Genomic DNA, 10038 nt, shown 5'->3' with positions numbered 1-10038 from the left:
GAAAACCACACCTGGGGCCTTGTCTTTAAGCTTAAAGAAAAGGCAACTAAGTTGACATTCGACTTTATATGCAGAGCAACACTGTATGTTACGAATTTGTGTACAGCTCGCACAGCCTCAGCGCCGCTGACTTCGTCCAGTGGCATGCAGCTCCACCAGCACACCGGTTCAACGCCAACAGCGCTGTTCAAAATTCTGCATGAACAAGTCCAACTGATGAAGCTGTGGGCCAACAAGGCTCGCGGTTTCTAACACCGTTTCATGCCCTGGCATCGTATAAGATTATGAGAAACAACCGCATCATACATCATCTAGTGGAGCCATACATCACACCTAGATTGGGCTCCGCTGATGGTAAAGTCGCTAGTCAGAAAGCCACCGTGATTGATCTTGTGGTTAAGCATCTCAACAATGCTGACTCCACGACTGTCTAATCCGATGCTCTAATCATTAACATGATCATAGCTAATATCAAATCTTTTCTGTTTGCCGCGCAGGACACTGCCGCCGCGACTATCTGCTTCCTTATGAAATGTCTCGAGGATAATCCGGACTGTCTGTTAACAATGCGGTCTGAGCGCGACGCCGTATTAGGTCCAAATCCAAACGACGTAACGACAGCGCTACGAGAAGCTTCTCAGCTCATCTACAACTTACCTTACACCCTGGGCATAATCAAAGAGATATCAAGATTATATCCACTCGCGGCCAGCACAAGAGCCTCTCCATCGTTTAGAATGTGGCTGACAGCCCCTGGGTCGGCAACTCAGTATCTCTTCGAAGGACTTACGCCCTGGCCTGCAGCGCCTGGCATTGAGGAGAGCCCAGAGTATTGGCTTGAGCCAACAACTGCCAAGGGACAACACCTATTTCCCCGCAAGGATGCATGGATGCCATTTTCTCTAGGTAAGACAGGCTGGTCGCAAATAGTTCTCTGAACAATAAGTCAACTTGCCTCTCCTGCCCCAGGACCCCGTAACTGCATCTGTATAGAACTAGCGCTGACAGAGTTACGGCTCGTGTGCGTATTTGTGTTCGCACTTTTCAATTTGAGCAAGCTTGGGAAGCATGGGACAAGAAAAAGTGTGTGATTGAGTCAAATTTCTACTTTCACTAATCATTGTACTAGAGGAGAGGTGGTAACACCCCCGCGCATGACTAATGGCCAACGACTGTATTAGGTCGATATTGGGTCCGTACGGCCAAAAGACGGAGTTGCCTGTCCATGTTAGACTACTGGCGGCGACATCGAAGCTGTAAGTCGAGGTAAAAGAGCTGTTCGCATCGTCAGTGACGACGGGGGAGGAGGCGCATGAGAAGATGCGTTGGGGCGGTTACGTAACTAGGGATGGCGAGACATGTCGAAGTTGAAGGCGACAATCAAGTTGCTTAATATTTGTCTTGTCGGTATTAGTCAAAAGCACGTAACAAAAGTAACGGACGCCACTATGAGTAATTCTATCTAGCTTACGTTGCTGTTTCCTGCCATGTCTCACCGCCCACCACGGTATATATAAGAGTTGTCATGTTCTTCGGGTTCTCATTCCCATCTTCGCACAAACCACATCCGCCCCCAGACCCCCAACACCACACCAGAAGCCAGAGTAAACTGGCTTCTTAATACTAATTGACTCAACCTACTAAACCTATACAACTCAAACATAAACACCACTCGGGAAAATATCACCCACAGTAAGGATGGCGAATCCTCACGCACCTCTGGAGGCGCTGCCACCGTTGGTAGCGATAAATTAAGTAAGTAAACTAATAACCATCTCTAGCATAACACTTCTTATACCCTAACTATATATATAGAGGCGCGTCAGCAGACCATTTCTGACTCTTTCGAAGACGGACGAGGGCCTGGCCAAGCACAAGCTGAAGGTTCACCGGGCCTTCCTACAACAATATCCTCATATAACCCTGGGGCAGAGAAGGAACTACGAGTTCCTGATCAACTACTATGAGAATGGCGGCTCCCCACCTCCTCGAGGGACTGTGAGATGGGTCTGCCGCGGCCAGTTCAGTGACACAGGGTTCTCTGAGACCGCGGCGATGAACAAGGAGGACCAGTGTATTGACCAAGTAAGTTACCATATTATTGTCTATTCCTGAATATAATCTAATCTATATATGCCTATAGGGACGAGATGCCGTACATCAGTATGCGTCCTAGTGTGGCGTGTTCCCGGTGGATATTTTCGACCAAATGCATAAGATGGTCGCTTCGATTCGTGTCCCTCCCAGTTACGCAGGCGTTCAAAACCCTCCAGAAACAACAATAGAAATTTGTAACGACACTGGATCGAACATCCAGTCCGTACACCGAGGTGACTTGCAGGCCATCGGCGCTGATCCAGCAAACCCCCAATTTACTATCCCAACGAATCGGGTGGACGTGAAGCTTGCGCAAGGCCAGAGTACTACATCAATGCTATTGAGAATCCAGATGAGACTATTGGCTGTACAAGGTGCGCAGCTAGCACCACTAACCGAATGGTTCCAAGTAGATGCCGTTCTTGACGATACCGGAGGGTTACGATTATCAGGACACGAGATGAGACACTATCTCTATTTTGCTACTGCGAAGGGAAATTCAGAGTTATATGTAGGGCAAACGAAGACTGCCCTTCAAAAAAGATTACCAGCTGTTTGAGGTGGGTAATGAACAGGAGCAGCGTGGGCACGCTGTGATGGAGGCACGAAAACGGCTACCCAACTGCCAACAACTGGCCCAGTGCCGATCGAACTAGATCACAGCTGTAAACAGCTGTAGTCGGTTGATCCGCCAGCTGAAAACGGCAGCTGGGAAAGGACTAGAAACGGATGGCAGGAAGGAGGCTAGAAAGGCATGGTAAGAAACGAGTGAATAGCTGTAGGTCGTGGTGGCTACTGGTCTAAGTCTAACTGATGAAAATATGAGTGCGAGACCCATGTAAATACACATCCAAAAGGCTACGTGGCCTAGATCCACCGCACCACTACGTTAAACGGACTAATTGAGGGGCAACGCCCGGTAGCAGCAGATTACTATTAGGAATCGATATATCTTATCATGGGCTATGCTTATTATAAGGCCCTAGCTAGTACTAGAGCAAGGCACGTAATTAATCTCCTTAATACCTATAGAGAATAAAGCTAGCTAAAATAATGCCCGGATTATTCTGCTTCGTAATTACGTGAGAAGTTATATGGGGGGCAGACCAAGACTGTCCTTGAGGAGAGATTACCGGCGGTCTGAGATGGGCGGACAAGACGTGAATATGGTACTAGACATATCTTTTTGAACAATAGCAGCAGGTGTAAAAGCCGCTGTAATACGACCTCAATCCAGACATCGGGAAGCCGTCACGCTTACCTAAGGCACCGCAGATTTTGCTCTGGACAAATTCACCTCTGCTCACCTCTGCTCACCCTGGCCCCAAACAGAGAGGCAGTCTCATCAAAAATCGTCAACTGCCATACGTGCCAGCTTCAGCTATTATCTACTTAAAAGGCAAACGAACCGAGTCTTTGCACACGCATAGCGATAGAGCCTATTGCCCCAATGGCCTCGAGCGCGAGCCAAGAAGGCGAGGAGAGAAAGGCATTCATTGCCGAACTGATGCGAGAGCAGTTTGGCCGACATGCACATTGTTCCTCCCATCCTTCTCCCTTTGGGCTCATTGACCTTAGACCTGACCTCCATTTAAGCAGGTCCTAGAAAGCTCCCGCCTCGGCCACGATTCCAACAATTTTGTCTACCGACTAAAGCTCTCGGTATCCGACAGCCTGCCCGTATCACGCCCCTCTCATTACCGCCGCCCAGGGACCGTGACCCTTCCGGCCGACGCAACCGACGCCGTCATTCGCATCTCCAATCCACACGCGCTCGTCAATGAAAATGTTCGCGTTCAAAACGAGGTGGCTGCCATGAGTCTGATGCGAGATGCCTTAGCCGGAGAGTGGGAGGATCTCGTTCCTCGCGTGTACGCCTGGAGCCCATCGTCCGAAGGGCGGGAATGGATCGTACAGGAGTACAAACAGGGCGTTCAGTTGGATAAGTTGTTCGGCGACCTCGGTCCGGAGAGTCAGCGCGATGTCGTCCGCCAGGTCGTTCCCGTCTATAAGCTCATACAGAACTATCAGCTTTCCGTTTTTGTTTAAGAATATGGTAGTCTATCGTTTAACGAGGCGGACCATGTTGTCACAGGCCCGACAACGATCCCGTGCGGCGGCCCGTTCGATACTCTCCTTGACATGTACGCCCGGATGCTACGCAGGCTGTTGGATGAGTCGGACACATCAGATCGCCTGAAAGGCTGGCGCCAGAACAGTCGTCGAGAACGATTAGAACACTTTGCCCCTCATGGAATTGTGCGGCAGACACGCGATTCATGTGTTGACGTCGAGCATTGATTCATGGTGATTTCAGTAAGTGCCTAGACCGACATCCCGCAATACTCTAACGCACATACTGAGCAGGTGCTCCAGACACGTTCAATATGCTGTTTAATCCAAGTTCGAATCGCGTCACTGCACTTCTCGATTTCGATTTTTCTCATGTCACCAGTCCAGCTGATGAATATTTCTATTCACTCAGGACCTTTGGTGCATTGCTTATAGGTCCTTTCGAAGACGGCGACGAGGGTCTGCTTCGTACCTGTCTACTCGAAGGATTCGGCGGGAAAGTCCCATCAGAGCCCGACGGCAAGGGAAGGGCGAACTGGACGGTTGCTGTGATGATGGACGAGGAAAGACATAGGGCAGGGCCCCTAAGACCGGCCGATATTATTCACGGCCGCGGGGAGTTAGCCGCGTTGTATTGGTTCCTCGAAGACGTGTCGCTACCGTATTTCTTCATGTCTCGTTGGGTAGAAAGCAGGAAGCCAGAGGATATCGACAATATTCACCGGTCTATCAGTAAAAGCCTGGATAGGTATCTAGCTAGATGGGCATGACCCGTGCTTCCATGCAAAGCAGCTTGATTCACATGCTGTCAAGATGGCTATCGCGGTAGACATTTGCGTTTGCGTATGAAGAGTTGCTCTTACAAAGGAAGCCAACGAAAATATTTTGCAGCCAATTTGGATAAAATCAGGCCTGAAGCTTCCCTCCCCTTTCAGATACATGATCCTTCCGTAGCGGCATTGCTTATGCTTCATCCTAGATATTGAGAAGGCGAGTCACGGCTCCCAGAACACCGCCTAGACTGTCTCGATACATGACTTTCCCAGAAGTCAAGGTAATGAGATGTTCATGGTAGATGGGTGAATAATCAAGCTTCAAGTAATCTGGTCCATGTGGGTTCTATCATCAGTGTCGTCAGCAACGCGGACATCGAGCGTCGACTAGCAATCAAAGAAAGGGTATATGGACACACCCGACGCTCCAGAACATGCTTGCCGCCCTTCTTTGGGGGGCCAGAACCGCTGCCAGCCTTTTCGGGGTAAGTGTTGGAGGCGTCGACCGTAACATAGTCGTCAGCCTTGTTTGAGTAGCTAGTAACCCAGAGGCTGCGAGTGTTGGCGCTGTCAACTGTATTTGGCTTGTATGGCAATGGTGTGCCCATGGCGGCGGCCACGAGAGCAACGAGACCAGCTGTTGAGAATCGCATTTCGACAAAAGGCTAGCCGGTTTCCTGATAATCTTGAGGTGAAAATAAGAGGTGCTGCTCAGGGAGCCGACCCGCCCAGACAATCTCATTAGGGCAGGTTATTATAATCTTCGTTATTACTGCAACAAGGGCCTTCAACTAATACAGGCCGCAGGGGTACTGCGTTGGTCCCGCATAAAAAGTTACATTTGTCTCACATTATCCGGTAGTTATGGGCGATCAGGTTTCTCATCCATTTTTTGCCAAGAAACCATCGGTGGTAATATGCCTTAATTTGAACCTATAAGAACAAAGCGCCTGTACTTGCTACGTCAGACAGATAAGCGGTTATTCTCGGTTCTCTAGAAATATGTGGACGTGCCGGATGTGTGTGTTGAGGGACTAAGTCAACCATTACATCACTAACTGTGTGGTCCTTAGTAGATAGTTGGTGTGTTGGTACTTTTCTTCCTCAAGTACTGAAGACTTCAGTCTGAGTCAAGTCTATTTAAAAGCATATTTCAATGAAGAGAGACCAGTGGCAACTAGCCGGCCTTCTTCTTTTCTTCAGCAGAATTTCAATTTAAGAGTCCCGTTTACTTTACCCCAAAATGGTTTACCCCAGGTATAGCCGCCTGGACAACGTCCAGGAGAGCCACCCTCTTGAGGATCTGACGCCAACGCTCGACAAAGACTCCAAGGATATCAAGAGAGCGCTCCAACGACGAACTCGTTTACAGAAGATAATTCTCTTAGCTGGGCTAATTCTGTCTCTTCTATTGAATGTTTTCCTCGCTGTTGCATCGAGTCGTAATAGCAGAGTGAGCGAGGGGCCCTACTGTGAGTGTCCCTTCTCAGAAGTCCAGCATTAGCCTGAATAACACGCGTTAGCGCCGGCCTCATCTGCGTTAAGAAGGGTGGACGTGGTCTTCTCTAGTGGCTTCGGCATCCAGCAGTCACTATTCCAGGGACCTCCGTCGGAGACGAACAACAAACTGTGGGAGAGCCTTTACAACTGTAAGTGCCCCTGTTCCCGCTGGAAAACACTTATTATTTTTTCCCCTCAGCCGACTCATTCCCTCATGTGCGCATTAGTTGGCATCTCCAGAGTCAAGGCACACGAAGCCCGCCAGCTCCCCAACAAGACCTTGCCAGTCCCTGACAATGAGGGGGGTTACATCGTGCAGCTTTCCGTCTTCCATCTCCTACACTGCCTGGTAAGGTTTCCCCGCGTCCTCGGCTTTCTAGCCCTGGAGCCCCGAGGTTTGAGCTAACCGAGACTAGAATCTCGTGCGGCGTGGTCTGTATGGGGAGGTTGACATGACCAACAAGCACGATTTGTTGGGTATTGAGCATCTTGACCACTGCGTTGACCATATTAGACAGAGCATCATGGTGAGTCCGCCAAAGCCCGAATACGCCACGGTTCTAACAAGGGGAAACACAGTGCTCCGCTGATACTGCCGTGTTGACATTTGCCCGCCAAACTCCCAATGGCAGGGCCAAGGCTGTAGCCGAGGTTTTGCACGGGTGTCGGGACTTCGAGGCAATTCAGAGATGGGCTCTACAGCGCCAGATCCCGGCTGAAGTTGACTTCGACGTACATGTAAAGGATGACCCTCTCGGCTGGGGCTCCTACGTGTACTCGCCGTGAGGGATTGCTTGCGGCATTTCTGGAGTTGGCCTGGTTGCGCTGCAGTGTGACCTACTAGTTGGTTGAGAGAGGCTTGTTGGCTCCCTTAGGACTCACGCATAATGGTTACTGCTCTTTCGACGAGCCATTGCGTTGACGCATGTCTGACTATTCCTGCTTTTCCATCTGCATGACATGTAGTCATGGTTTCTCTTGCGCTACCAACGTGCGCAAGCAGACGGCCAGACCTCGTTGTCAAGCTCCTAGATGCCTAATCACGCAAGATATTATCGCGTATTGACTGCTTCATGCACATGCGGCAGCTAGTCGTGTACCCCCTTATCAGGTTCAACCGTATTTGTAATGAGGGCTGTATTCGTAATCCTCTCATTTAATCGAGAGGGGGGACTTTTGAGCAACTTTACTTTAATCGCCTCGTTCACGAGATCTTCTTTCAACGCGAAAGAAAGACTTGAAACATGTATTTTCGCTACTCTCGGGTTTCTGATGCGGGCGATTATGAGAGGCATGGCCATTCTCCAACATGTTCGGGTCATCAACATTCAACTTTCCTCTCCGAGCCGTTACATTGGACGATTCATGGTATTTTACTTATCCTAACGTTCATCACACTTGCGCTGCAGATGCGGTGGCCTGTGTGTGATGAGTCGCCAGGCAGAGGCTTCCAGAGAATCCATTGTAAGCTCAAACAAGTGTAAGAGGCATTTACAATGTTCATATATGTGTCTAGCTCCATTGTGGAATATGGTCCAGTACTCGCCGAAAGTATTCGATCACGCCAACTTTGAAGGTGCAGGTTCCAATTCAATCTTTAAAGGCTTCCCAAGACCTGAACTGGACCAGGCATGGGAGGGAATTCTGAATCGTGAGTCCTCGCAGCTTCGCTTCCTCTCCATATTCTCCCAATCCAATCCAGATCTGTGACTGCTATTCTTTTCTGGCTGACAGAGCCGGAACGCTCACAGACAGCCTGATTCTAATCGATGAAAAGGCCATGATGTCTTTAAAGCAATCGACTCACAATGCAAAGAAACTCGGTGATAAATACTTTGCTTCCGTCGATGTATTCCATCAACTGCACTGCTTGGACCTGATCCGGAAGTACATATTTCGCAACCACTATCCTGATTTCATGGCGTTCCAAGACAGTGAATATGCTATCTTCAATCATGTAGGTGAGTACAACATGCCCGTCTTATCAACTCAACAACTTGTTTAACATTATTTTAGACCACTGCATCGATATTATACGACAAAAGATCATGGTTAGTCCCGTCTTGCTCACGAATGAATGAAGGCTGACCAAAAGACAGTGCGAAAGTGACGTTGACCTCATTGTGTATACAGATCCTGGAGGTCAGGGCACACAGCCAATAGCCCGGTTTGATATAGTGCATATGTGCCGAAATTTCGAGGATATACAACGATGGACTTTCGACCACGCTTGGAACCGGTAGGCCTGTGTTGCCAGAAGCTGGAGAGACAAGGTCGGGAGATGCCTGCTAAGAAGCTGGAGTTACGTAGGGAAATAGTAATAGTAAGGGTCAAGAGTGGCAGTATTGTTCCCTGAGCTCCCTTTTTCGATCTACGCGGTGCCCCTTACCGGCCATTCCCTATTGTCACATTAACTAGCAGAAGTAGTCGACAGGACCCGACATAGGCTTGCGTAACGAACTGATGGGTCGCCCTCGCTTACTGAACCTTTCGACTTCGAACTTCATTGCAGATCCCACGGCCCGTCACGTAGGGCATAGTCGAACCGAAGACAAGAAACGAAGAAGCAGCTACAAGATGTCGGAGACGGACCTCTCGAGCAGTTTTCAAAGACGTTCCCCAATAGCGCGTTTCTCCTTCTCCACGTTTTCTTTACGTCTTTGTTTGACTATGACTTGATTGCAAAGAGTGTCGGGGCAAAGCAGGTCCAAGACCGCGTACACAGTAGAGAGTGCACTGTCCCAACAATAGTTCTTGGCCTGTTTACGCCAACTTTGGCGAGTTATTTGTCCCATATTCTCGCGAGCTCCCAGTCGGCTGCAGGCGAGGCTGGCGGTAGAGGGTCGGGGAAGCCCCTCAAGAGGGCAGTTCGCAAGGCAGCTCGTTGATCATCAGGCTCGTCTGGTGGAGGTAATCAAGCATAGCGCCGATGAAAGGATGCAAGGCATTCACCCCCTTCCCAGCCGATTCAAGCCCAATCAAAGTCAAGAATCGCAGTGATGCGGAAAGCGTCCTTGCCGAAGAGGTTGTTATTGAGAGCTATTTACAGGTAAGTAAAGCTCTTGCAACCGAGATGGGTTAATTCGTCAGCTACATACTTAAGTCGCCGTGGACGAGGGTCCGGCGGCTTGTATCGATTTGGGCGAATAAGGTACGAATATCCTTGCGAATGAAGTGCCCAATAACGGAACATAGTCCATTTGTTCGCTAACCTTGAATGATGGTGTGAGAGTTAGATCTAGCCAACTGCTCATCAAGGGGAGATGTAAGAATTTCTGAGTAGGTCGTGTAGGGGCCCCCAGAGGATAAAGTCAGTTGAACGGTGACTATGTTGCCTTCATCGTCGAAGTTGAGGCCGCCAAATCCTTGAGTTGTGTTTGGGAGTTCGAACGTCTGAAGCCATCAGAAAATTTAATTCGCGAGGAATAGACGAGATTGAGGAGATTGAATCAAGCTCTGTGTTTAGCCCATTGATCTTGATGCCCAACCCCAACTTGACTTAGTCATGTGAGCTGACACGACTTCAGGGAGATCGAAAATGGGGAGTACTGGAAATCGATCGTACGGTATTGCGAAAGAAATCAATGATGTTAGG

General features: G+C 49.3%; 5 protein-coding genes across 5 annotated transcripts; 4 read left to right on the top strand and 1 right to left on the bottom strand.

Annotated features, from left to right (window-relative positions):
* The first annotated feature begins 1488 nt into the window (after positions 1 to 1488).
* Positions 1489 to 2758, top strand: GGS23DRAFT_558795 (uncharacterized protein). Its single transcript, XM_051515774.1, has 3 exons — positions 1489 to 1755; positions 1816 to 2085; positions 2144 to 2758. Exon 3 carries the CDS (start codon positions 2210 to 2212, stop codon positions 2654 to 2656), a length of 447 nt encoding a protein of 148 aa, XP_051374055.1. The 5' UTR covers positions 1489 to 1755; positions 1816 to 2085; positions 2144 to 2209; the 3' UTR covers positions 2657 to 2758.
* Positions 2759 to 3547: 789 nt separating this feature from the next.
* On the top strand, positions 3548 to 5275 carry GGS23DRAFT_618394 (uncharacterized protein; the record flags this gene model as incomplete). The annotated part of the gene is made up of 4 exons (XM_051520934.1): positions 3548 to 3615; positions 3708 to 4140; positions 4174 to 4378; positions 4465 to 5275. The coding sequence occupies 4 exons, from the start codon at positions 3548 to 3550 to the stop codon at positions 4938 to 4940; spliced, it is 1182 nt and encodes a 393-aa protein (XP_051374054.1). The 3' UTR covers positions 4941 to 5275.
* Positions 5079 to 5762, bottom strand: GGS23DRAFT_422598 (uncharacterized protein). The gene is made up of 2 exons (XM_051513777.1): positions 5363 to 5762; positions 5079 to 5289 (listed from the first exon to the last, which is right to left on the bottom strand). Exons 1-2 carry the CDS (start codon positions 5594 to 5596, stop codon positions 5146 to 5148), a joined length of 378 nt encoding a protein of 125 aa, XP_051374053.1. The 5' UTR covers positions 5597 to 5762; the 3' UTR covers positions 5079 to 5145.
* Positions 5763 to 5937: 175 nt separating this feature from the next.
* Positions 5938 to 7380, top strand: GGS23DRAFT_618392 (uncharacterized protein). The gene is made up of 5 exons (XM_051520933.1): positions 5938 to 6415; positions 6467 to 6592; positions 6671 to 6792; positions 6860 to 6970; positions 7023 to 7380. The coding sequence occupies exons 1-5, from the start codon at positions 6187 to 6189 to the stop codon at positions 7227 to 7229; spliced, it is 795 nt and encodes a 264-aa protein (XP_051374052.1). The 5' UTR covers positions 5938 to 6186; the 3' UTR covers positions 7230 to 7380.
* Positions 7381 to 8226: 846 nt separating this feature from the next.
* Positions 8227 to 8524, top strand: GGS23DRAFT_594879 (uncharacterized protein; the record flags this gene model as incomplete). Its single annotated transcript, XM_051518228.1, has 2 exons — positions 8227 to 8404; positions 8460 to 8524. 2 exons carry the CDS (start codon positions 8227 to 8229, stop codon positions 8522 to 8524), a joined length of 243 nt encoding a protein of 80 aa, XP_051374051.1.
* Positions 8525 to 10038: the final 1514 nt, after the last annotated feature.

This window comes from Durotheca rogersii (assembly GCF_024521655.1).
Source record: "Durotheca rogersii strain YMJ 92031201 chromosome Unknown GGS23scaffold_5, whole genome shotgun sequence".
NCBI classification, from domain to species: Eukaryota; Fungi; Ascomycota; class Sordariomycetes; order Xylariales; family Xylariaceae; genus Durotheca; species Durotheca rogersii.
This window is presented reverse-complemented; position numbering and strand designations above follow the sequence as displayed.

Coding starts and splice junctions, on each gene's coding strand:
- GGS23DRAFT_558795 (XM_051515774.1), top strand. CDS start 2,210: ATGCATAAGATGGTCGCTTCGATTCGTGTCCCTCCCAGTTACGCAGGC.
- GGS23DRAFT_422598 (XM_051513777.1), bottom strand. CDS start 5,596: ATGCGATTCTCAACAGCTGGTCTCGTTGCTCTCGTGGCCGCCGCCATG. Junction 5,290..5,362: donor AGCATGTTCTGGAGCGTCGG/GTGTGTCCATAT, acceptor CACTGATGATAG/AACCCACATGGACCAGATTA.
- GGS23DRAFT_618392 (XM_051520933.1), top strand. CDS start 6,187: ATGGTTTACCCCAGGTATAGCCGCCTGGACAACGTCCAGGAGAGCCAC. Junction 6,416..6,466: donor AGTGAGCGAGGGGCCCTACT/GTGAGTGTCCCT, acceptor AACACGCGTTAG/CGCCGGCCTCATCTGCGTTA. Junction 6,793..6,859: donor TCCATCTCCTACACTGCCTG/GTAAGGTTTCCC, acceptor AACCGAGACTAG/AATCTCGTGCGGCGTGGTCT.